Consider the following 25,128-nt stretch of genomic DNA (forward strand, 5'->3'; position numbering starts at 1 on the left):
TCAAGAATCACCAATTTCAAAATTTATATTTCAAAATACTATATTAACATTAAAACATTACAATTTATTGAATAATCATATTTCTTGAATAAAATATTATGAAAAAATATTCTCAAAATTTGAAAGTAAACGAGTTTTCTAGTTTTATTTGAGAAACAGTTTTTCAAAATAACAAAAAAAATGTAGTTTCAACAATTTCAAAACAGGCACTCAAAACACAAAACCCAAAATGAATTCAAAACTCAAAATTAAAAAACTGAAACACAAAGAAAACAACCCCTAAGGAACCTTCTCAAATATTGCATCTAATGGAAAATTAAGGAACCCAAATCCTCCTTATCTCAACTGTAGCTAGCACCAAACTGGGGTTCAACTGTTCAAATCTTGGAGGGTTGACTTATGTTCGATTGGAATTCGAAGGTCGGAATATTTTTAAGATTTTAGGTTCCAAATTGAACTGAAATGGGGATAAAATGATTGGTTGAATTCAGACCTTCGTTTGGGTGGGTAAGTAAACAGATGCAACTATCTATTTACCTTCTTTGTTTACCTTAAGTAGCAAACTAGCTTGTGTGGAGGTCACATATTTTATTGTTTTTAAAGTAAAAGTTAATATTTTTTTGGATTTTTCTTTGAATGGATTTCTCAAAATTTTTTAGAGTTGAAGAGAATTTTTAATGCACGTGCCTTATTTACTTTGACCTGAGTAAAAGTTCATTCTAATGCAGAATTCCTCTTCATCGTTAAATGGTGCCATTGAATCATTTTTGAATTTCAAAGGTACAATATATTCTTGAAGGTGTAGACATAGATGTATAGTACATTTTTGGTTCAATGCAGATAGGATTTAAGGCGGCTCCATCCCTGTCTACAGAGCCAGCACATTCAATGGATCTTACATAATGTATAAATGAAAATCATGTTTTATGAAATTGGGTAGTCATAATAAAACGTTAAATGAAATTAGGTGGTATGAAACATTTTATGAAACTGGGTGATCATGGTGTGACTAAATATAAAGTTGGACTATTGGATGATTGTGATGACACTAAATACAAAGTTGGATGACCATCGATGAATTTAAGACAAGCTTCGATCCTCACGGACGAGAAAACTAGAATTAGGGCAAAGTTTGGGGGGCAAGATTTTCATCTTTGCTTGGAAGAAAACGAAAATCAGATTATTTTTCAGAGGTAATTTTCTCCAAGTTCATCTTTAACGGGTTGTTTTTCATCTTCAATGTTCTTAAACCCCTTGTCTGCTTTTCTTGTTTCTCTGATTTCTTTCGGATAATTTTCATATATATATTTTCCAATATGGGTTTTTGCAAGATTTTATGTAAGAAGTGAAGTCTGGCATTGAATTCTTTTGGTACTTTTCTATAGCTTGTAATTCTCTAGCATTTACTCACTTCTAGTCTGCTCGATAACTTCTTTTCCTTGAAGGTGGTTTTATAATTTCAATTTTATTTTATTTTTTTAATTTTAATTCACCGTTATGACTGGCGAATCTGTTTGATTAAGAAGTTAACCCAAATATAAACAGTTTATGCCACAACCCTAAGAAGAACAATGAGTTATTTTCATGAAAAATATAAAACCTCTATAAATGGCAATTTACAATAGATACAGCAAAATGATCACATCATTACATTCAACAATATGCGTTTTATCTGTATAATACCTACGGATAATTTAGGTATTGTGCGGCCTTGTATAATTTGTTCCGTTCTGTTGGCAATGCGATTGTGAAAATGCAATGCTCGGTGATTTTTATTTTTATTTTTTTGCTGCGTGAATGATAACTTAAATACAAGAATAATGCTATTTGTACATTATGGTTTATTGATTGATTTACAGAATGATGATGTGAATTATTTTAACTATAATTTTTTTTTCAACACCAAATTGTAGTTTTGATTGTATGTTCCTACAACAATTAGGTGTTTATGCAATTCTTAAATTCTGAACATAACAGTTGAAAACCTCAGATGATTTCACTGACTTGAATCTGCTATGATTTTTTCATAAGTTAAATTAGCTATGAGACTGGTTTTATATATGTATAGCCGAATAGGGAAACGAATAATGTAAATACCGACATGTACGTGTAATCTTCAAGATTTCATGACTGAATTGTGCTTTTGAAAATATAGAAGCTAGAATTGAGAGATTGATTTCTTTCATTTACTTTTTGGTGAGATTTGAGGGTAGTATGATTTCTTTCATTTACTTCTTGGTGAGATTTGAGGGCAGTATCTACTAGATATCCTGTATATGCTATCCAAAATGTCTTGATCACACTTGCAGAACCATAAATTTTTTTGGTGAAAGGTGGTTTAAGATATACATATTTTCTCTTGACAAGTGATGTACTTGTTTTAGATTGTAGACTAGGAATATAGGAATGAGAAAATAAGAAATTTCTATAATAAATTGTTTACAATGAATTGGTTGTCATGGAAACTATCTAGGGAGAAGCTTCACCCGTTCATTATATTTTCCATGCTTTTGACTGCTATAGATAGGTTTGTAAGTTTTAAGGCTAAAAATTAAAACTATTCCTATTGCTTTTTTATTGAATTTGAAACGTGTTTTTATAACCAAAAGTGTACATGGAACACGTTGACTTCTTTATGAATATTTATGTGGCTTAAAATTGTTGTTTGGAGCAGACTTATTCTAAGCTGGGAGCAGCTCCCTGAAAATATACTGTTGGAGTTGGATACGGTAAGCCAATGAATCCTATGAGTCTGGCTCCTGTTTTCCCGCAGTGGGCTCTGCCTCAGCCACCTTTTCCACCACCATCAACTTCACAACTTCCGCCTTTGCCGCCGCCGACTAGCTCTTTTTGGACATCAGGAAATGTGCGTGACAGCCTTAAAGAACTTAATGATACCGTCAGCCTGGCTAAAGCAATGTAAGAACCGTTCCAAAATTCAATTCCCGGTATATGTAATTTGAGATATAAATTAGTGTATTATATATATTTGTGAAACTCTTAGTTAAAACATGTCATTGGGTGATGATAATTACTAAACGAATGACTATCGATGAATGCTCTTTGCTGTGAAATATTATTAAGCTCCCGAAATAGGATTGATGAAAAAATTTCAAAATTTAATGGAAATTATAATTAAGTTCTAGTTTTCAGATTCTACGTCTCCAATTACAGTATCAATACTTTCCTAATAAGTTAGTCCATGTGATGGGAAAGATATATTGACTTGTTGTTTTCTTTTATTTAGACATTTCATGTTTTAAGTTCCTGAAAGTAGAAAGTAGAAGAAAATTGATTTTCTCCTTGTACAGTTTAGACTCTGTTTAATGAGTTAAAGAGGAAAGAGGTTTTACAAAATTGGACCGCTACTTTGAACAGGCAAAAAGAGATAGAAATGTTCGTTAGGATGAAAGAAAGAAAAGGATTTACCGAAGTTGAAGAGAATGGGTGCAGCGACATGTCAATGGATATGTTTTCCAAGTTTATAAAGGATAATAGGATTGATTTGAAATTTCAAGAATCTCTGTCACTGGATGCTGCAAATGCTATAATGTCAAAATTAAGATTCCAAGTAGAACCATTCCAGGTGGTCACAAATGATAAAACTCCATGGGAGGAAAAATCTGTTGTAAAAAGGTTAGCTGACAAAATTCAGAAGTACAAGAGGAACAAACTTTGGCGGAAACGGAAAAGAAGGCGTGTTGCAGAGAAGATTGCAAAGGTAGTATATCTTTTAATCAATTCTAGTGTCTTTTTCTCCAGTTTTACAATCGTGATTCAAGTATAGCCATTGACTGGCTTCCACAACTTGGTTTCTTTTAGGAGCATGAGCAATTTGACGAAATGGATAAAGAAGCTGATGAGTGGAGGGCTAGAGAGATTGCCAAAGACATAGCGAAAAGCAAGGTAATGCCACTTCAAAAAACGTATTGTGCTTCGTGACTTGCTTGCTTATTCTATCTTTGCCATGCAATGTGTACTGCATTTAAGACGTTTCCGGAATGAATTATGGATTTTTCATATAGCTGCTTTGGGGTCCAAAAGTGAGAAGTTGAAGATATCAATTATCAAGTGTTACGAGCATAAATAGTTACTTCATACATTAGAGGAGATTATTAGGCACTATTACTATTACATGGTAACTTGTGATTTTTCGGTGAAGACTAATAAAATTGAGGAAAAAATGAAACTAAGATTTTTGTTAGATGGCCACATCTCTGGATGACAGGCAAGATAAATTTCCATGACAGCCTGTGGTACTTTCCTTTAATGAATCCTGAATAGAAACTATCAGGAATATTTATTGCAGTATTGACCTCCAGAGCACCTGTTCTTTCGGCAAATTCTATTATTAACCCATTAAACTTTGTGTTTGTGGTTTGATGTTTTCCTCTTCTTTTTGGATCTATTGATGATGGTGGTGGTTATTACTGAGCTCGCTCGAGAAGATTTGGATTTAAAGGGAGAAAAGTTGATGGTTCCTTTTTATAAAGTCATCATTAGATAGTACTTTGACTTTCTTTACGTCTCTCTCCTCTTTTCTTTTCTTGAAGCTTCTCCTAGGCTGACTTATCGTGTCTTTTTTGTGTCTTAGCCCCTGTTTGGTTTACATTTTTTTCTCATTAAAATAAAAAATATGACCATTATCCATCACATCAAGCCATCAAATTTGAATTTTTATCTCCTGTGTGAGGCCCGTAACGACTGTATTTTTCATTATTATTTTTCCGAAAATGAGAAACAAATGGGAGCTTAGTAACATTGGTTCCCAAATTGTTTCTCTGCATGTTATTATCCACACTCTAGCCATACTGCTCATGTTGAGGCTGCTATCGTTCAGACTAATTACTCCCTGCTCCGTCTTCTTTTTGTTTTTTCTTTACATTTTTACTTAAATACATATTTTTGGCAGGTAGAGAAGATGAAGGAAATAGCAAAGGTTAAGGCGAAAGAGGAGAAGAGAAGACTAGCATCAGAGGTGAGAGCTTGTGAAATGTGCTCTACGTTTTCATTTATAGCATTTTAAACTTTGTCATGGTAGTCAATACGAAAATAGATTTCTACATCTCTTGAGATAGTCATCTCCAGTCACAGATGATTTTTCAGCTTTTAGATGTTTCTTCGGCTATATTCTCTGTTCAGCTTTTGAGAAAAAATCTGTTGAGCTTACTCTATTTCAAAGAAATATATCCAGATTTGAAGGTTGTCTACAGCCATTCACTTTCTTTTTCAATAAAGGTTTGGAGGTTGGCTTTATTCACTCTCTTAAAAATAATGTAAGGATTATGGTTTATTTTCCATCAAGAAGGCTTTATTCTTTTTTTAGCAACCTACTTATCTGAAGATGGATCTGTGGTTAAGCTAGAATGGATTAGGTCATTAAGTGAGAATATAAGCCAAGAAGTGGACTTGATACCTGATATAAACTAATGAATGGTTGAAACATGTCTTGCTGTTAATATGTTCCACAATGCAGTTTAGTGTATAGCAACAATAAGCCACACATTGAAAAAGTGGTTGACTGATAATTGCATATATGTTGCAGTTTGCTGTCTTTTTAAGGTTCTACCTGCTACTTACTGTTCTCTTTGTTCACTGGTCATCTATTGAGTTGTTTTAATTAATTTCAGCTTGAGCTGGTGTTGATAGTGGAAAAGCTGCAGGAGTTACGCTCCATCAGGATTCAGAAACTGAAGAAACAAGGCGAGTATATTCTCCTTTGCTCGGGTTATCGAACTTCTGTGGTTTAGTCTCTTCTGGTTTGGTTTTCCTTGTGACTACTATCTGTATAAATGCAAGGGCTTCAGGATGTGTATATATTTTCATTGAATAGCGTCTCTCTTTTAATATGATAAGAGTTGCCTTGTGTTGGGACGGTAGGCAAGTTTCGGTAATCTGTTCCAAGCGGGTTCTTGGGGGTGGGGGGGTGGGGCTAGCCATCAATGAGATACAACTTTGAGAGAGCTAGAATTCTAACCTTGTGTCAGAACCTATGGGCTAAGGGATAATCTCAGGTAGACAATTTCTATGGGAGCGTAGGCCTCCTAAAAGGTAATGAAGGCGTGCAAAGGTTTCCTCGGGTTGGACGGAGATTGGCCCTTGAGGGCAAAGGCAGAAGGGAGTTTGACTGCAAGACTCACCCTCACCCGTTGAGTAGGGACAAAAGTCGGCCTTAATGATCCGACGGTGCCACCCACAAAATTTAAAAAACCTAAAAGAGCATGAGTCATATTTTGCGGAATGCCGTTCTTGTTAAGATTGTTTGTCTTTTTTCAACCTACTCAAATCCAATCCATTTGGACCTCTTAGAGGTTCTAACTTGGGAGCACACAGATCCCAAAATCGTATAGTTTTGTCCGCCAAAAATGACTTCTCCGGTTGGGGAACGCATTAGATATTTACCTAAACTTGAATCTTTTCTTCCTTCTTCATCTAAAAATACAGAAAGACCCGTAGAATATAAAATTGACCCAGATTGTTTACCAAGTTAATTGATGAAAGTTAAGAAATCAACAATTTTGTTTGATAATGGTTTTTTATCAAATCGATCTTATTTCTGTTCAATTTTTTTGTAATTAGTATTAGGAAGAACGATATCATGAATTCGATTTATCTCAACTTTCTCTATGAAATTGTTTTTTTTTTCAATACCTTTCACCAAGTATTTAGTTTGAAATTCCCTCGCTTGACAAATAGGATCTCTTTACAAATACCAAATAGGAATCTTGCTATTTCGCAAGGCAATCCACATGATGTAATGAAAGTAAAGGACTCACGACAATGACAGAACGACCTGGATAATCAACTCAGTTCCCAACAGAGTCTCACAAAATCTTTCATATTTGCCTTCAATTACATCTGAAAATGACTTGAAAATTGAATTCATTATAGGATCTATTTAGTTTTTTTAGAAGATGACATGCTGCCACTCGGACTTGAACCGAGATTCATATAAATAACTTAGGGCCTGTTTGAGCCACATTATTTCAAAAAATGCATTCTTAAACAGTGATTTGACATTATTTCAACCACACATTATTTAATAAAATAATATTACACGTAAATAAAAAAAAAATTTCCTTATTTTTTAACCACACATTTCCCATCAATGCACTATTCAAGAATGCATTATTACCAAAATAATGTGGCTCAAACACCCCCTTAGTGGAAAATATCCCGAATAAATCCAACGAGTAACTAATAATCCTGTTTTATAGAAAAAAAGTCATGATTCGGTCTGATCATAGAAAAGAATCTCTTCAAGCGAACCAACCTATCTTCTGTATGGGGCTTATGCGATGTGGCGCGGCGAGCGAAATGGGAGCAATCTAAACCGTAAAAACGGTTGTGGGAGAGTAATACAAGCGTCGTGCTGCTAGGCGAAGCAGCACGAATACTGCACCTTAGATGGCGAAAGTTATGGATCCTTTTTTGGTAGAAGTAATTCTTTCTTGTAAAGCACCCATTTCCTTTTCTATTTATGGAAAGTTTAAAAATCATCATACAATAATCTAAAAATTGCAATAGAAAATAGATAAGGGAGGCTTGTGATAATTTTTCAATCTTTTCTACTAGGCTACCCAGTGTTTACCGTGGGTACGATGACTAGTACGCCAGAGGTGCGTCCTTCTCGGTCCTCTCGTACTAGGGAAAGTTCCTCTCAATGTTCTAACGCCCCACACCAAATATGGACTGAACTGTCTCACAACGTTCTGAACGCAGCTTACGTACCACTTTAATGGGCGAGTAGCCTATCCTTTGGAAAATACTACAACCCCAAGTGGCGAAGAGCCATCATCAAGGTGCCAAACCTTCCTATCGATGTTAGCTCTTGGGAAAGATCAGCTTGTTATCCCTAGAGTAACTTTTATATGTTGAGCGACAGTCCTTCGACTCGGCACCATTGGATCACTAAGGTTGACTTTCGTCCCTACTCGAGGGGTGAGTCTTGCACTGTTACATCAACTGGGTAAAAGAACAGGATCAGGCTCACCAACAGGTATGGGCCTCTGTTCAGGCAGAAATGGATGAGGAAGTGTCTCGAAGTGATTGATACAGGAGCTCCTCTAAGTGTTTCGGTCAATGGAGCGACTCTAGGATGAATTTTCAACGTGTTTGGAATTCATTACTGCCACGAGCAAACATATTAATGACGAGAAAGGCATTTTTGTTATGCTACTAATACTTGTACTAGAAAACATTTACCATGGTTATACTGAAAATATTGCTAAGCATAGGTAGTTTTTTTGAGATGATGTTATTTCTTGAATTTTTATTTCCTAGCTCACTTGCAATGGGTCACATTTTTGCAAAGACCACTTTGTTACGTTGTTCTACCTATATAATATGATGTTGGGTTTGGTTTTTCGAAGATCCATTGTAGACATAGTTCCGGGGTGTGGGATTACCAAGTTTTATCTATGTTTATGTATTGTTCTCCACTTTCGTAGTGGATTTGGCTCTTTTGCTTGTGGATTTAGTTCTATGATTGAATGACTTACGTTGTTTCTCATTCCTAATACGTTGGGTTATGCTCTATTATTTTGTGTGAATGTTGGTTTATTGCCTGGGATCAGCGTAGCAGATGTTGGGATACTGTTAATAAATTTTTGTGTTTTGCTCATAAAAAGAGGGTACCCACTACCTCATAACCTTCATGGAAGTGTGGTATAGCATAGTTTTGCTTTCTGTTCTTGAATCCCACATTAAGTTAACTGCATAGTCTACATTTTCTGCACATGATTACATCTTTAATTCGATGCTGTTACAATGCAGGTCATTTTCTTCCGGAAGAGGATGACAAGTTTCTTGAACAAGTTAAAGCTGCGGTTGAGGATGAAGAGCGCCAAGCAATGGCTGCAGCTGATACTGATGCTGCTAAAGATGCCATTGCTACAGCTGAGGTATCTAGAAAAACCATTAAGAGTCATGCACCCGACTCAGAAGAACTTAATAGCAATGTCAGTCTAAATAATGGAAAAGAAGATCAGAAAACAGAGAGTAAAAATAATACAGGCTCCATGGTGGTTGCTAATAAAGAATCTGGGAAGCATGGATCGGAAGGACCTGGTTCAAGTGTTGCTAATTTACCAATGGAATTTTACCATTATTATCACGGCAGCAATACTGATATGGGGACGCTTATTGAGGTGATTTCGAAGAATACATTTGGTCTATTTTATTTTACATTGTTGCATCGTTTTTTCCTCAGAGTTGAGAAGCTGGTCTTACACTGTATTTGCGTGATGAATTACATTATTACGATCTCTTCTTTTTTTCCTTGTATCTCGTGAGCTACTTGTCCTCCTTATCTAATTCAACATTAAGACCATCGGACTCGTATCTGCTGACTTAAGGTGATTTCATCCCTTCATGCAGGTTAGACGAGCATGGGATGCATATATACGAGCAGGAGGAAGGTGAGAATAAAAAAAAATTTGGGTCGAACCCATAGCTCATGTTCTTACTAATTGTGTCACAATTTCTTCTCCTATTTATCTAGTGTCCAATTTCGAGTCTCTCTTGCAAGCATCCTTGACCTTACCCCACGGGGGCAAGAAAATTACGCTACTTATCCATAGATACGAGTTCCTATGATGTTAAATGTTCAAAATTGCTTGCAGGCTCCATTGTTTTAACTTAATGCTTGTGTTTTTCACCTCATACGCAGCCGTATACCGGGGCACTGGGTCCAACCAGCACCTCCATCAGATGAAATATGGGCATCCTACCTGGTGAAACCTCGATGACTGATAATTTAAATNGCCAGGGTCCGAGCGCTCCCCACCTGGTCTGACAAAGTGCCAAGCAAACCAATCCAAGTTGCACCTTGCCTTCCAAGAATAATAGATATCATATTTTTATTATAGGTCGCATGGGGTCGAAAGCTTCCAAGAATGGATATGGCGTTTTACATTAAGGACATGTTTGGTACGATTTTTGAAAAGTTAAAAAAATTACTTTAAAGTCAAGGAGCTGTTTTTGAATATTAAATGATTTTTTGAAAGTATCTAATCTCGAAAAGCTCTTTATAAGAAATTAAATTAAAAGCATAATTCCCGCCAAACATGCTCTTACTGAAGTTAAGATTTAAGTAAAAAGAGAGAAAAAATACAATGATTGAGGTCAGTTTTCTGAGAGAGCTCTTAAATGGATCTTATTGCCCTAAAAGTAGCTTTTAAATCTTAAAAGCTCTTTTTGAATCAATTTGATTATTTTATATAAGTGATTTTTTTAATTAAAAAAGTTTTTAGAGAAAATTCATCCATTTAAAAGCATTTTTGAAATAAGCGCTTTTGAAAATTAGCTTCGAAACAAAAATTAAAGTAGCTTCATTTAAAAGTTCTTCCACAGAAAAGAAAAGTAAAAGCAAAATTCATATCAAACAAAACATTAATTGAAGTTAAGATGGAGTATAAGAAGAAACGAAAACATACGCGAACACGAATTCAGTTAGCACTTATTAGTGAAAATCAATTTATTAAACAAGCGGAAGCGTTAACAAAGAAGATGCCGAGCAGATCCTGAAACTGTGGGAATTCCATTGTTATCTCCAAAATCTCCATTTTAATAATAATAAACCAAATCACAAAAAGAAAATCCATTTGTTTTTTACATTTCCAGCCCACCCAAAATGAAAAATCAGACCCTTAACCCCCTAAAGATTTCCCAATTTCCAAATTCACCCACCCTTTACGACCGCCGCCGCCCATCGGAGTACTGCGAAAGCGGCACCACCTCCGACAGAGGCGTCGACATAGGCGTCGGAAGTGGCGAGTTCCGGCAAACAGGACAGGAAGCGTTAAGCTTGAGCCACGCGTCCACGCACATCACGTGAAAATAGTGCTTACAGTCAGGCAACATCCTTAACATCTCCGAATCCTTGTATTCACACAAACATATCGCACATACTATGTCATTTCCGCAATTTTTCTTCGAGAATACGACTTTTGGATACGAATTAATGGCGGCTTGATCCAGGCCGACAATTACGTCGTTTTCGGAGTTGTCGTCTTCTGCCACGAAGACTATGCGAGGGACGTAGATGCCGTTGTCAGGGGAGGAAGGTTGGTTGTGATTGATGGCCCGACGGCGGCGAAAGGCGGCGGAGCGGAGGCACATGTAGGAGATGAGTAGGATGCTCGAGAGAAGGACGAGAAAGCCGAAAGCAATGGCGATGGCGTATCCGAGGCCGATGGAACCGAAGTTCTGGTATGGTGGGCTTTTAGAGGTGGCGTCGGTGGTCAATAGTGGTGGGTCGGCGGCGGACAGGGAGGAGGATGTCGTTGTGGACATTGGGAAAGGAGATTCTGGCAGCGAGAAGGTCCATTTGATTATTGCGTGGGTGGAGTTGGGGTGCTTAGCTGCTGCATTTAATTCTGGGGTTTGAAAACAGAGCAAGTCATTTAATGGCCAACAAAGGTTGAAGATGGTGATTATTGCTGTTTATTATTATTATCTAAATATAAAATATTTAAAATACACTAAAAAAAAAAAAAAGAATGTTTAAAATTCGATGTCAATCAATCATAATTTTTTATTCACATAGGATGTAACATAACATGTTTAATGTGAACGGACTTCCAATTTTCGCATAGAAAGGACAATTTCAGGTTATAATTTCTGGAAAAGACAAAAAGTACTTTTGTTTGTTTTTGATATGTCAAATGGTATGTAACCGTCTGGATTTGTATGTTTCTGTTCAAGTTCTGCCCTTGGAAGTTGCATCATTTCATGGCAATTGGGAAGTGCTATTAACATAAAAAAGAAAACAATTAACAAAATCTCGATTTGGGAATAAAAAGCACAAAGTGAAACGAGAAATTCTTGAATTGGGGTTATGAAGGACAGAGATAGTGATAGGAATGAAGTTTTAGTAAGGTAGTTGTATTCGCTTTGATATCTTAACGTAATCTCGAGGAATGATTAGTAGTCCAATCATTAATGTCATAATAAAACTTTTCAAAATGTGGATGGAAAATTTTGCATTCTGTCATACCCTTCATTCCATTCCAACCTCCTGTTTCGCTCCATACCGAGTTATCATTTGACTCTCAAAGTCCAACTACTGATTGAGAGATTCAATGACACACTACATTTGATTTATATCACTTCCTCACCCCATTGAGAAATACAAGTGACTAATTTCAAGTCAAAAAGTTGAGAAACTCAATGTCGCTATTTTTCAACAATTTGGAGATGGGCTTTCTTTTGTGGAGCCATAGCTCTATCCGTTTATCCAATTTGTAGAAATTTTCATTTAACCATTTGTTGACATACTAAAAGTGTAGTCCAAATCGAATAGCTCAAAGAATGAAGTTTAATTGGGGAATTCCCAAATCGAATAGCACAAAGAATGAAGCTCAACTGGACAATTCAGGATAAAATTTCAGATATGATTATTAATGAATGAAGTGGAAGCCCACAAACACGGTAACATCATCGCTCAAGCTTGCAAAACGCCCAAGATCTGAGTGAATGAAATGCCTTACAGTCGTCCAGAACTATGACCCTGTTCTCGCTCAAACCTTCGAATCGCCCAAAATCTTAGCAAACATAAGACGTTATGGTTACCCAGAAGTACAGTTATTGAAGCAGTTATTGAGTAACCTTATCACGTTCCACGATTCAAGGAGTTCAGTTGAAGACGGTTGAACGACAAAGAGTAGTGGCAGCAGTTAGAAACGGCAGTTCCACGACAAGTTAGCCACCATAAAGAAAGTAGGTAGTTATAAAGCAATCAAACAATTTCTAAGCGGTTGATTACGAAGAAATCATCAAGGGAATATAAAAGGAAGAGAAGACATAGAGCAAAGGACCCCGAATCAAACACTCTCAAACAGAGAATATGTAATTTCAATTTCTTAGTTTAAACTTAAACATTTCTTTTCAGTACTTGTGTGCTTGCGCTCCTTGGAGGCATTCTATTTAGTTCCAATTGTAAAGTCATCGCCAATAAAACACCCATTTTTGGGACTTTGTCTCAAAAAGTTTGTTTCTTATACAATTGTCTGATTTTCTTTTTAATTGTTAGCAACTACCCGCGCGAAACACCATTTTAATGCGCCATTGACAAACTAATCAAGTAAATCAGATTCACATTCAATGTCAAGGATGAATCAAATTTGGTGCATTAAGCCAACTCATCATTTCCAGCTATTTTCAGTTCATTGTGATAGTCAAAATACTATTTAAAGAGCTCAAAATTCATCATATGATAGAAAGTCTAGACTATTAGGAGTACAATATTGTGCGTCAATTGCTTAAGATGAGGTTATAGCTATTCACTACGTGAAGTCAAGTGATAATATTTCCGACCTATTAACCAAAGGATTAGCTAGAGAACTAGTTCAGAAAATATCAAGAAAGATGGGGCTAAAGCCCATTACAAACTAAATCACCTCTAACGAAAATTCAACCTTGCGATTGGAGATCCCATGGTCAGGGTTCAATGGGATAACAAAGTTATTGGACTGTTTGTTAAGGTACTACATTGGATTTATTCCAAACCCCTCCCAATGATGTGTAATAACAATTGTATTGATTAGAGGATGAATTGATGCTTTTAATGTTTACTATAGTTGATACTCAATGGGGGTGTTTAGATATAGTGCACCCTTGATAGAAGCACCTATTTGAGAGTTTTTCACACCATTTCGTATAGCATTGTTTGACGACTATATATGGGCGATGAATGATCAATTGGAACATATTGAAAAACACAAAATCATATAACCACAGTCGAGATAATTTTCCTCATTAAAAAGTATTAAAAATCCACTTTCTTCTCATATTCAAATCCTCTTTGCATTCTCAAGTTTTGGAGGATTTCACTAGTACTTGATCGTCAAATCCTTTTCAAGGCTTGATAAATCATGTAAACCATTTGCCAGATCATTTCAAGCTTCTAAATTCTACTCAAGAGGAGACAAATATCGTTTGAGGACAACCATACAAGCCTTCATTTTCATATTCATCTTTCTGGTTTTGATTTTCGTTTCTTCTCCATTCCTCTCCTCATATTTCCAACACATCATTCATCAAACGCTTTGGTCAGGCCAGTTTGATTAATGCGTGCGCCCAAGTTTATGATGCACTTGATCACAATTTGAGAAACACCCGTGTGGTGAATGTACTGATGGATGAGCTACCAAAATCAAGGCGGATTAATGATGCACTGTAGCTGCTCGGCGGAATGCTGAAGCAGGATATGCGGTACCCACCTAATAATAATACTGTTGATATTGTTTTAACAGCGATATTAAAGAGGAGATGGGGTGGAAGGAATGTGAACATGGAGAAAATATATAAGCTCATTTTGAATTTTAATGAACGTGGTGGGGTTTTCGTAAATAGTTTCTGGCTCACACAAATAATTACGAAGTTTTTGCAGGACCAGACAGTGTGGTAAGGCATGGGACCTCTTGAATGAGAGAATGAGTTTAGGTGGAGATGTGAAGATGGCTTCTTGTAATGCCCTCTTGAGAGAGTTGGGGAAAGAATGTGATTTTGTGAAAATGAATTTGCTTATGGAGGAAATGAAGGAAAGGGAATTCCACCAAATGTTGGTATTTTGATTGATCATTTATGTATGTTTTATTGTGTCGATCTGGCTTTGGAGGCATTTGAGAAGACGAACGATGGAGACTTTAGAATTGAGACTGATGTTGTGCTTTATAATACATTGATTGATGGTTTATGTAAAGTTGGGAGGCGGGAGGAGGGTTTGAAGTTAATGGAGAGTAAGTGCAAGCCAAACACGATTACTTATAATTGTTTGATTGATGGGTTTTCTAAAGTGGTGAGATCGAGAGAGGGCAAGAGCTATTTGAGCTGATGAAAAATGGATGGAGTGGAAGTCAATGTGGTTACGCTTGATGCATTGCTTGATGAGATGTGTAAGCACGGGAGAGTTAGTAGTGCGGTGGAGTTTTTCAGCGAAATGCAAGAGAAGGGTTTGAAAACAAATGCTATTATTTACACTATCGTGATTACTTCTTTTTGCCGTGCAAACAATATCAACAAGGCCATGAAGTTGTTTGAAGAAATGTTAAAAAGTGGTCTCTCCCCAGATGCACTTGTGTACAACAGCTTGATATCTGGCCTTAGCCGGGCTGGAATAATGGATGATGCTAGCATCATCGTGTCGAAAAAGAAAGCAGCTGGGTTCAACTTTGGATGCTCTCAATTACAATATTCAAATTAGTGGACTTTGCAGGAAGAATGAAATGCATGAAGCTCATTTTACACTTACAGATATGGAGATGAAGGCAGACTGTGTTACGTACAACACTGCGATTTCATATTTCTGCTCAATAGGATATTGAAAGGATGCTCATAGAGATATGAAGAAGATGATCAAAGATGGTTTAGTGCGTAACGTCAATTGCAAGCATGGTAATATTGATGATGCGATGAAAATATTCAGAAACATGAGTAAGACTTCAAAGGTGCCACCTAACACTGTTATATACAACATGTTGATTGACTCTGTGCAAAAATGAAAAAGAAGAAGCTGCTCTTTCTTTAATGAAAGACATGAAAAAAGGGGGGTTAGGCCGACTACCGCTACATATAATGCCATGTTTAAAGGCCTCCAGCGGAGGAATTTTTTGGATAAAGCATTGAAAATGATGGATTAAATGACTGAACAGGCCTGTGATTCTATTCCTATATTACAATGAAAATCCTTACTGAATGGCTTTCTGCAGTCGGCTAAACAGAAAAAATTGCAAGCCTTTTTTTCTGCTTCACCGAGTTCAGATTCCAATGGACATACAAAATGAACAAGACGCTCTGTTCTTATGGCCAATTTGAAGGGTAGTAGTTGCTTAATGGTTTGTCATGTACTCTTTAATTTAATCTTTCTATAATGTTGCGTAGTAGACTGATTATTTTTAGAGATCAATAAATCAGGTTTTGCTGTTTAAGAAATGCTTGCCTTTACCAATCCTATTCCATGTCCTGAACGTATTCATTTCGTAGGCCTAATTTGGGTATTCTAAATTTATTGAACTATTTGTGTTACTAAACTAAAAAATGGTTCATAATCTTTAAATTTTTTAATGTTATTATATTTATTTTTTTTTGGGGAAAAAACAAAGACAAAAACACATAGATGTTAGAAAACAGTAATGCTATTGCCCTCTCTCATCATAATGGCGGCCAAAGTTTTTCTGAAGAAAAACTAATGATCAAGGATTGAATCCAGCACAAATTTACAAGTTTTAAGGATGTCTCTAATATTTGATTTGATGAATGGCTGCCGTAAAAGGCCAACTAACCACAGGCTTTGCACCTCGGGTGAACATTTCCAGAATGGCTTACTCTATGCAAGAAATACAAAAGAAGAAGCAAGTCCTTCACCGAAATTCTCTTGAACCAACTCCTATAATAATGAGGAAGTTTTTAGATATAAGAAAATATGATCGAGAGAGGAAATAGAGAAAATGAGGAGCTCTTAGAATTTCCAAGGAAGGGTTTGCCGAACTTGCAGCTCAAGTAGCTACTTTTCCTATCCCGAACAAGCTATTGCGTAACAAACACACCAATCGGACACATTTCTATGATCAATTGACTAATCATAAACTAAAGAGTCGAGAAACTCAACGTCGCTATTCTCGAACAACTTGGAGCCGGGTGTCCAACTTTATCCGTCACCTAATGTCAAGCGATTTTCATTTACCCGTTTCCACGCGTCATTGACAAATTTATTAGGTAAATCGGATGATTCGGATCGATGGTTGATTTCAAGGATGAATCAAAATGGTGCATTAGGCAAACTCATCTTTCCTTTTATGTATGTACATCAATTGTTGGTTGGCTAGGTTAGTTTATAATTAAACAAAAAATAAACCCGAAAGACTAATTTGTAATAAATGAAAGTTTGATAACCAAAATGAAACAACATTTTAACGTAAGGGACTAATAGTTTTATTAACAGATTATTTTGGCAAAGAAAATTGATATTAAAAAAAAAAATTTAAACGTGCAAACCAATTGATATTAAAAAAAAAAATTTAAACGTGCAAACCGCCGCCACCTACCTCCAGTCATGGGACGACTCCTCCGCCACTACCTAACTAAACCCCACATTTGCACCACCGTTCTACGCCGCTTCTGCTCCGAGCCCTACTCCTCTACACCACCATCACCGCCATCATCAACCACCTCCTCTACCATCCCTCAAATAATCTCTCTCCTACAGAACACTGACCCCAACGACTGGCCCAACAAACCCGAACTCTCCACCCTCCTCTCCTCTCTCACTCCTCTGTCACACCTCAAACTCGCCCGCCAGTTGCCCAATTCCCAAATTATGCTTAAATTGTTTCAACATTTCAAATCCACCTTTCCGCAACCCAACTCCACCACGTCCCTCTCCTTCATATTCCAAGCCGTTTTTGAGCACGCACTGCGCGAGCATTCTGATTCGGCAAGCAAGCTTTACGAGCTTTTTATTCTATCGAAAGATGAAAAAATTCCGCTCACAATCAACGCCGCCACCCTCCTCATCAAACGCTTTGGTCAGGCCAGAATGGTTCAAGAATTCGTCCAAGTTAATGATGCACTTGATCCCGATTCGAGAAACACCCATGTGGTGAATTCACTTATTGACGCGCTGCTGAAATCTGGGCGGATTGATGACGCACTGAAGCTGCTCGACGAAATGCTGAAGCAGGATACGGGATACCCACCTAATAATAATACCGTTGATATTGTTTTTACCGCAATATTAAAGAGGGGATGGGTTGGAAGGGATGTGAACGTGGAGGAAATTTATAAGCTCATTTTGAATTTTAGTGAACATGGGATTTTTGTAAATAGTTTTTGGCTAACACAAATAATTACGAAGTTTTGTAGGACCGGACAGTGTGGCAAGGCATGGGACCTCTTGCATGAGATAATGAGTTTAGGGGGAGATGTAGAGACGGCTTCTTGTAATGCCCTTTTGACAGGGTTGGGAAAAGAACGTGATTTTGTGAAAATGAATTTGCTTATGGAGGAAATGAAGGAAAAGGGAATTCCACCGAATGTCGTCACATTTGGGATTTTGATTAATCATTTATGTAAGTTTTATAGGGTCGATCAGGCTTTGGAAGCATTTGAGAAGATAAAAGATGGAGACTTCAGAATTGAGCCTGATGTTGTGCTTTATAATACATTGATTGATGGTTTATGTAAAGTTGGGAGGCAGGAGGAGGGTTTGAAGTTAATGGAGAGGATGAAGTTGGAGAGTAAGTGCAAGCCAAACACGATTACTTATAATTGTTTGATTGATGGGTTTTGTAAATCGGGTGAGATTGAGAGGGGGCACGAGCTATTTGAGCTGATGAACAAGGATGGAGTGGAATTAAATGTGGTTACGCTTAATACATTGCTTGATGGGATGTGTAAGCACGGGAGAGTTAGTAGTGCGGTGGAACTTTTCAGCAAAATGAAAGAGAAAGGTTTGAAAGCAAATGCGATTACTTACACTATCTTGATTACTTCTTTTTGCAGTGCAAACAATACCGACAAGGCCATTAAGTTGTTTGAAGAAATGTTAGAAAGTGGTCTCTCCCCGGATGCACTTGTGTACAACAGCTTGATATCGGGCCTTAGCCAGGCTGGAAGAATGGATGATGCTAGCGTCATTGTGTCAAAGATGAAAGCAGTTGGGTACTACTTGGATGTTCTGAGTTACAATATTCTAATTAGTGGATTTTGCAGGAAGAATAAAATGGATAAAGTTTCTGAGACGCTTAAAGATATGGAGCATGCAGGGGTGAAGCCAGACCGTGTCACGTATAACACTGTGATTTCATACTTTTGCTCAAAAGGAGATTTCGGGCACGCCCATAGAGCTATGCAGAAGATGATCAGTGATGGTTTAGTGCCTAACATCGTTACTTATGGAGCATTGATTCATGCTTATTGCGTGGTTGGTAAAATTGATGATGCTATGAAAATATTCGGAGACATGAGTTCTTCTTCAAAGGTGCCACCTAACACTGTTATATACAACATGTTGATTGACTCTCTGTGCAAAAATAATAAAGAAGAAGCTGCTCTTTCTTTAATGATTGACATGAAGGAAAGAGGGGTTAGGCCAAATACCACTACATTTAATGCCATATTCAAAGGCCTCCGACAGAGGAATTGGTTGGATAAAGCATTGAAAATGATGGATCAAATGACTGAACAGGCTTGTAATCCAGATTATATTACAATGGAAATCCTTACTGAATGGCTTTCTGCTGTTGGTGAAACAGAAAAATTGCGAGCCTTTGTGAAGGGTTACGAGGTTTCTGCTTCAACTGCGTAGGAGGGTTGTAGCATGTAAGAAAAATCCCTCGTTCTTTTGCACCTCATAGAGGAGATGAAGAAATGTGCCATATTCACCAGCAGACTGTGATTCATACACACCGAGTTCAGATTCCATTTGACATGCAAAGTGAACAAGACTCTCTGTTCTTATGGCCAATTTGAAGGGAAGTAGTCAATATTCCCTGCTCAATGGTTTGTCACAACAGTTTCCCATACTCTTTAACTTTAAGAGCAGCGGTTTACTGGTGGTGAGAAGCACGCTCGAACTATCTTTTTACAATGTTGTGTAGTATGATTCATACACACCGAGTTCAGATTCCATTTGACATGCAAAGTGAACAAGACTCTCTGTTCTTATGGCCAATTTGAAGGGAAGTAGTCAATATTCCCTGCTCTTCCCTGCTCAATGGTTTGTCACAACAGTTTCCCATACTCTTTAACTTTAAGAGCAGCGGTTTACTGGTGGTGAGAAGCACGCTCGAACTATCTTTTTACAATGTTGTGTAGTAAGATTATTTTAGGGGAATATCTATCTTGCAATTTGTTCTTACCCTGTTGCTTTTAGAGATCCACTAATCATCTTTTATTGTTTGATGTGTGGTGCAACAAGTTAACTGAGAAACTGTCACTGGCCTTTCGTCCTTTACAAATCCTATTCCTTTCCTAGTTCAACGTACTTGAACACCTGTTGATTTCTTTTTTCAGGTCTTGGAATAAGTTGTCAGCGAAGTTCTAGTATTTACCTACACGAGGGGTTGGACAATCACTTTTAGATACCGGCCTGGAGAACAAAACTAAGGCTAGCTTGAAAGAGTCTAGGTCGGTCAACCTGTTTCGATTTACTTTTTTGAGCCTGTTCGTGTTGAATAAGATAAGATAGCATCGGTTTTGGCATATACTTTTCACATATTCATTTCTTAGGTCTAAGTTGTGTTGTAAACTTCGATATTGTGTGCGCTAAATTTGTTAGGACCCATTTGTACGACTTTTGAAAAGCTAATGAATGTATTTCTTGTAATTATGTTTTTAGAGAAAGTTAATCCAATGTAATTTCTTTTAAAAGCGCTTCTGAAATAGGAATGCTTTTAAAAATTAATTTTCAAATAAAAATTACTTTAGCTTTCTCAAAATTCTTCTACATAAAGTAAAAGTAAAAGCGAAAAATCATGCCAAACAAGTTCTTATTTGTAGAGCTTCATTCATGTCACCAAAAATTGTCTGCTTACCGTAATTTTTTTTAAAACATTAATTTATTTATTGATGCATTATATTTGGTAAATTAAATTATTAAACTATTTGTGTTTTTAAGATTACTAACTAAAAAATCGTTCATAATCTTTAATTATTTTTTAATGTTATTAATTATGACGGAATTATTTATTGAAAAAAAAAAAAAGTCAGTCAAAAATTGTGGACCTTCGATAAAGCAACGCCTTAAGCTGCCATCTAACTTTAATGCTAAAGCGGTCTCTCATCATAATGGCAGGTAAAGTTAAACCCCGGAACATAGCTCAATTGGTGGATTAATCAATATTATCTTGCTTTCAGCGGCAGGGTGGAGGTTCGAATCCTAGTGGGAACCTGCGGCCAGATTTATTTGGTATGAAGCAATTACTTTGGAGGAGGATCTCTTGTGCGCAGAAGTGTACAGGCTGTGGGGGGAACTTGTGATCCAGTTGAGGCATAACCCGCGATTTACCCCCTTCAAGGTTCTAGGGGCAAGGGTCTTGGGGGGTCCAGAATTTAGTCTAGTGTAAGCTGGGATACCTGGATATCAAAAAAAAAAAATAAATAAATAAAATTATACCCCGCTGGACAACGGGGTGGATTCCAGGGCCAAAATCAGGGTGCCATGTCTATAGGGGGAGCCACTATTTTTGGCCCTATAATTAACTTTGTCCAAATAGGTTAATTCGGTAAAATTTTTCACCCAGAGCTAATTTTCAAGATGAAGGAACTTGTAAAGTTGCGTTTGATTATTAATATTTTTCATGAAAAATATGTTTTTCTATTCAAATTTTTATTTTTGTACTTTTGGTTGACATTTTTTTCATAGAAAACATTTTCATACTTTTGATCACGTAATCATATTTTCCTCAAAGTTAAGAAAAATATTTTTAGAGAGATTATGATTTTATTTTCTAGGAAATCCTCTCTCTCTCTCTCTCATCTATCCATTATCTTTCATCAACCCATTAATAAAAAATGTACAAATATAATATTTTTTAAGTTAAATACTAAATCAATCAAGCACATCTAGTTAATAGTCATGCAAATTCCATACTCGCAATCAAACGTACCTTAAATTGCAAACATGAAATTTGCATAAAAATTTTAATTTTAAACAATTAAATTGTCTAAAACATATTTACTTAAAAATTGTCAATTAAATGTGTTTTATTAACTTAATTTTCAACCTAAAAAATGTACCTTCTCATAAAGTCAAATTTTTGGAATTTGTGAATTGTCTAGAAAATAAATATTTACCTCCCCATTAAAAATGTTTTCCTCGCTTTTGAGAAAAGCATGGTCATGTGACCAACTTTTGAAAAATATTTTCATTGAAAAAAAATTGACAACGTGACATTTTCATGAAAAGTAAGTCAATCAAACACACTCAAATGATCACTGGAGTCAAGGATTGAATGATAGGTGAATCCAGCAATAAATTTACAAGATCAGGGAAATTAAAGGCATGCATCACATGAACATTACCAGAGGACAGGAATGGCTTATTTCATGCTTTATTGAGAGTAAACTAATACGTAACGCCTCGTAAGTGGTTCTAGAAAACAGAAAAACATCTATAGATGGGAAAATGACAAAGCTACATTAACAGAATGAATTTATCAGCACATTTTAAGATAATATATTACAGTAGGCTAAGTACTATGGAATAACATTATTGTCACTATAGAAGGTTTCGTCCAAGTTCGGGATGGTCGATTGAAAAATCTAGCACAAGTATGCAAATATATACCATCCAGAATGTATTGCTCATAATCAATTCATACAGATGTAATCCCGGACATGAACTTCACTTGTATAAATCATATTGCAAGAAAAACAAAAGCACACAGCAAATAAGCAAGTCCTTTACTGAAATTCTCATGAACCAACTCCTAGAATAGCAAGGAAGTTTTTTTTTTTATATTAGAAAAAACTATCTAGAGAGGAAAACAGAGGAAGTGACAAGCTGTTAGAATTTCCAATGCTGAGCTTGCAATTCAAGTAGCTGCATTTCTGCTCCTGACAAGGTATTGCGTAAGAAGCAGGCTAGTTTAACACCTTGTCATGATCAACTACTGAATTCTTGAATCCTATCTTCTTCAGCATGCAATTTGTGCTTTAACTAGAGCCAGCCCACAAGGAGCTGAGTCGAGCTGCCAGCTTTGCACTCTTGTAGTCCTCTCTGAGCTGAATAAACCTGAGTTTGCAGTGGATTCAAATATTAATCTCATAAACGAACTACAGTAGCAACCAAGGCACAAAGCCACTAATAGAAAGAACGATATTTTCAGGTGTGATTGATAAGCATATTTGACTAAGCTCATAAACAAGAAAATTTTTTTACTTTTTTTTCAATCAAGTTCTTTTATATTCGAGGAAAAAAAGTTACTTAGTTAGGAACTAATTTGCATTACTGTGATTATAAATAGCTTACCTTGTTTTAATTTTGATTAATCAAAACTTACTTATTTTAGTTTTTAATAATTGTAAGTGAACATTTTAAGCTTAGCCAAACATACTCCAAATCACAAAGCTGTTACAGTGACTGAATGCCTTGGGTCCACTCATCAATAAAAGTTCGGAACAAAGTGAACAGAAAATTCATAGGGTACTGTACTTACATGAATAAAATTTATTTTCTTAGTAAGAATCTAAAGATATTTTTTAGTTATAACATGTACAACAAAGAATCTAAAGACATTTTTTAGTATAACGTGTACAACAAGATAGCTTATGGTTATATAAAATGTGTGAGGCAAGTTTAATCTAACTTGACTGCATAAAAGATCAATAAATACATACGTTTGTGCATCTTTCCGAATACTTGGAGTTCCCTCAAAAAGAGTCGACAGGCTTTCAGGGGCCACAATGAAGACATTGGCCATGCTGGAAACGAAGGTTATGTCAGTAAATCAAAAGAAAATGTCTTGCCTAATTCTATTGCGAGAATTCTAGTGAAGGTAGGGGAGATGGAAGGCTACACATCTTCAAAAGACCACAACTTACATGCCGAGCAACTCGAATTTCTCATCAACTGAAGGAGCATTAAAACCACGAACAAATTCCCCGTATTCTGTTATATCACGTTTCAGCCGTAGTCCTCCGCTGAAGAAGTCAGATGATGCAAACATGGTTACATCTTTTGACGTAATCATACAAACTTTCCAGGTTAGTTTTAGAGATTCGTGGGGGTGTCATTGTGTTGAACCATTTACATTGTGATAACAGATCCAGTTACATCCATGTCAAGGCATCGCTATGGACATACCATTAGTCTAAGTTCATCACTTCTACATGAGAATTCCAAAATTACAGACTGGCAAATTGCAACACATAGGAAGGAATTACCTTGGGTTAAAAGTGAACTTTTGCCAATGATTAAGCAGCCCCTTGTGCAAGCGATTTCCCTGCATGATTATATGAATGGTTACTACGTCAAAACGTAAATGCAAGTGTAATATATCATGCTCTGTCTACTTTGTCTTCGCGAGACTAATTTGGTCGAACTAGTTTACTGAAGAGTTAAATTACAAACATTCTTAGTGTGTCTAAAAATATGAATGTAGTGATTGAAATTCGTTTATAATTTCTTGCTCTCCAAATGCAATGATTAAAAAAATCTTGCAAATCAAAACCAAAAGGTGATTCAAAAGTCTATTTGACTAATAAGACGAGCATGGTACACCGAAATGAGGTAATGTGAGCAATAAAAGTTACCAGCAATAGAACTGCATAGACATTCCAATGCTCACCACTCTTTTTCAGAAAGGAACCGACAAATATATCAACGATGAGACATTAATTTGCAAAATTGATCATTTGGTCATGTGTAAAGGATAAGGGTATGCATTAACACTTGCAAATCGCTGTGCATGTGCATGCGTTTGTAAATAAATTACATACTAGAAATTGTGCAGATTTTCCTCTACCAATAGGCGTATACTAGATATGGCTATTTAAACAAATGCCACCAAAACCATGATTGAAGTCAAGAAGCAAGTCGGATGTGATAGTAAATAAGTAGCAGCATGTACCCTGAAACTAAATTAGATGTGTCAATAAACAGTACAACAAACATTTGCTCGCATGATATGTTCCCAGACTGGATAAATGTATGTACCAAAATCCATAGAATCAAATCAAACTTAAAAGTTGCAAAAATGTAAATTGATGTACCAATTCAGTCAGGAAGGCTTGTTTGTTAAGACCTTCTAGAGCTGTGAAAGCAGCCTCAAGCACACGGGAAAGATAGGCCACAACTCTGACCAGAGAAAGAAATAAGTGAAATTTGAGATCATATAAAACATGCATGACATTGATTACCTTTGTTGCTTACTAGCACACTTGGCACATTACAGAAGAATGTAAATTCATACTTAAAATTGAGTACATATATAACAAATAATAACTGAATTATTGTGTTATAATTGAATATGAACTCTTACTTCCCCAGCATGTATACTGCTCTCCACGAAAATCATAAGCTTGGAAATTAAAAGTGACAAAAATGAGTGTATATTTTATATTAAATAGTTCTTGCTTGTCCTGACACAGAAACACGCAAAACTAAAGCATTTTTTTTTTCTTTTT

General features: G+C 36.3%; 5 protein-coding genes across 5 annotated transcripts; 3 read left to right on the top strand and 2 right to left on the bottom strand.

Moving 5' to 3' along the window:
* Positions 1 to 2,655: 2,655 nt before the first annotated feature.
* Positions 2,656 to 9,763, top strand: LOC111377042 (U11/U12 small nuclear ribonucleoprotein 59 kDa protein). The gene is made up of 8 exons (XM_023000074.1): positions 2,656 to 2,919; positions 3,379 to 3,721; positions 3,823 to 3,906; positions 4,913 to 4,978; positions 5,631 to 5,703; positions 8,776 to 9,149; positions 9,379 to 9,419; positions 9,671 to 9,763. The coding sequence occupies exons 1-8, from the start codon at positions 2,738 to 2,740 to the stop codon at positions 9,747 to 9,749; spliced, it is 1,242 nt and encodes a 413-aa protein (XP_022855842.1). The 5' UTR covers positions 2,656 to 2,737; the 3' UTR covers positions 9,750 to 9,763.
* Positions 9,764 to 10,452: 689 nt separating this feature from the next.
* LOC111377043 (RING-H2 finger protein ATL67) lies at positions 10,453 to 11,448 on the bottom strand. The gene has a single exon (XM_023000075.1). It carries the CDS (start codon positions 11,293 to 11,295, stop codon positions 10,693 to 10,695), a length of 603 nt encoding a protein of 200 aa, XP_022855843.1. The 5' UTR covers positions 11,296 to 11,448; the 3' UTR covers positions 10,453 to 10,692.
* A 1,988-nt stretch (positions 11,449 to 13,436) lies between these two features.
* Positions 13,437 to 14,836, top strand: LOC111377056 (pentatricopeptide repeat-containing protein At5g28460-like). Its single transcript, XM_023000107.1, has 4 exons — positions 13,437 to 13,484; positions 14,057 to 14,178; positions 14,393 to 14,567; positions 14,621 to 14,836. The coding sequence occupies exons 1-4, from the start codon at positions 13,437 to 13,439 to the stop codon at positions 14,834 to 14,836; spliced, it is 561 nt and encodes a 186-aa protein (XP_022855875.1).
* On the top strand, positions 14,719 to 19,589 carry LOC111377057 (pentatricopeptide repeat-containing protein At3g61520, mitochondrial-like). The gene is made up of 3 exons (XM_023000108.1): positions 14,719 to 15,204; positions 16,211 to 16,356; positions 17,013 to 19,589. The coding sequence occupies exons 1-3, from the start codon at positions 14,843 to 14,845 to the stop codon at positions 19,304 to 19,306; spliced, it is 2,802 nt and encodes a 933-aa protein (XP_022855876.1). The 5' UTR covers positions 14,719 to 14,842; the 3' UTR covers positions 19,307 to 19,589.
* Positions 19,590 to 22,198: 2,609 nt separating this feature from the next.
* Positions 22,199 to 25,077, bottom strand: LOC111377044 (exocyst complex component 5-like). The gene is made up of 5 exons (XM_023000076.1): positions 24,715 to 25,077; positions 23,887 to 23,945; positions 23,545 to 23,643; positions 23,341 to 23,424; positions 22,199 to 22,735 (listed from the first exon to the last, which is right to left on the bottom strand). The coding sequence occupies exons 1-5, from the start codon at positions 24,847 to 24,849 to the stop codon at positions 22,657 to 22,659; spliced, it is 456 nt and encodes a 151-aa protein (XP_022855844.1). The 5' UTR covers positions 24,850 to 25,077; the 3' UTR covers positions 22,199 to 22,656.
* Between the last annotated feature and the right edge of the window lie 51 nt (positions 25,078 to 25,128).

Source organism: Olea europaea, unplaced genomic scaffold (assembly GCF_002742605.1).
Source record: "Olea europaea var. sylvestris unplaced genomic scaffold, O_europaea_v1 scaffold1600, whole genome shotgun sequence".
Lineage (NCBI taxonomy): Eukaryota > Viridiplantae > Streptophyta > Magnoliopsida > Lamiales > Oleaceae > Olea > Olea europaea.

What these genes read in the sequence shown, in the direction of transcription:
- LOC111377042 (XM_023000074.1), top strand. Translation starts at nt 2,738, where the DNA reads ATGAATCCTATGAGTCTGGCTCCTGTTTTCCCGCAGTGGGCTCTGCCT. An exon ending in GTCAGCCTGGCTAAAGCAAT is followed by an intron (nt 2,920 to 3,378) that starts GTAAGAACCGTT and finishes TACTTTGAACAG; the next exon opens with GCAAAAAGAGATAGAAATGT. An exon ending in AAGACATAGCGAAAAGCAAG is followed by an intron (nt 3,907 to 4,912) that starts GTAATGCCACTT and finishes TATTTTTGGCAG; the next exon opens with GTAGAGAAGATGAAGGAAAT.
- LOC111377044 (XM_023000076.1), bottom strand. Translation starts at nt 24,849, where the DNA reads ATGCATGTTTTATATGATCTCAAATTTCACTTATTTCTTTCTCTGGTC. An exon ending in AAGCCTTCCTGACTGAATTG is followed by an intron (nt 23,946 to 24,714) that starts GTACATCAATTT and finishes ATAATCATGCAG; the next exon opens with GGAAATCGCTTGCACAAGGG. An exon ending in AAGTTCACTTTTAACCCAAG is followed by an intron (nt 23,644 to 23,886) that starts GTAATTCCTTCC and finishes TGACTTCTTCAG; the next exon opens with CGGAGGACTACGGCTGAAAC.
- LOC111377043 (XM_023000075.1), bottom strand. Translation starts at nt 11,295, where the DNA reads ATGTCCACAACGACATCCTCCTCCCTGTCCGCCGCCGACCCACCACTA.
- LOC111377056 (XM_023000107.1), top strand. Translation starts at nt 13,437, where the DNA reads ATGGTCAGGGTTCAATGGGATAACAAAGTTATTGGACTGTTTGTTAAG. An exon ending in AGGCGGATTAATGATGCACT is followed by an intron (nt 14,179 to 14,392) that starts GTAGCTGCTCGG and finishes AAGTTTTTGCAG; the next exon opens with GACCAGACAGTGTGGTAAGG. An exon ending in GGGAATTCCACCAAATGTTG is followed by an intron (nt 14,568 to 14,620) that starts GTATTTTGATTG and finishes CTGGCTTTGGAG; the next exon opens with GCATTTGAGAAGACGAACGA.
- LOC111377057 (XM_023000108.1), top strand. Translation starts at nt 14,843, where the DNA reads ATGGATGGAGTGGAAGTCAATGTGGTTACGCTTGATGCATTGCTTGAT. An exon ending in CAATTACAATATTCAAATTA is followed by an intron (nt 15,205 to 16,210) that starts GTGGACTTTGCA and finishes GATTGAATCCAG; the next exon opens with CACAAATTTACAAGTTTTAA. An exon ending in AAATACAAAAGAAGAAGCAA is followed by an intron (nt 16,357 to 17,012) that starts GTCCTTCACCGA and finishes GATATTAAAAAA; the next exon opens with AAAAATTTAAACGTGCAAAC.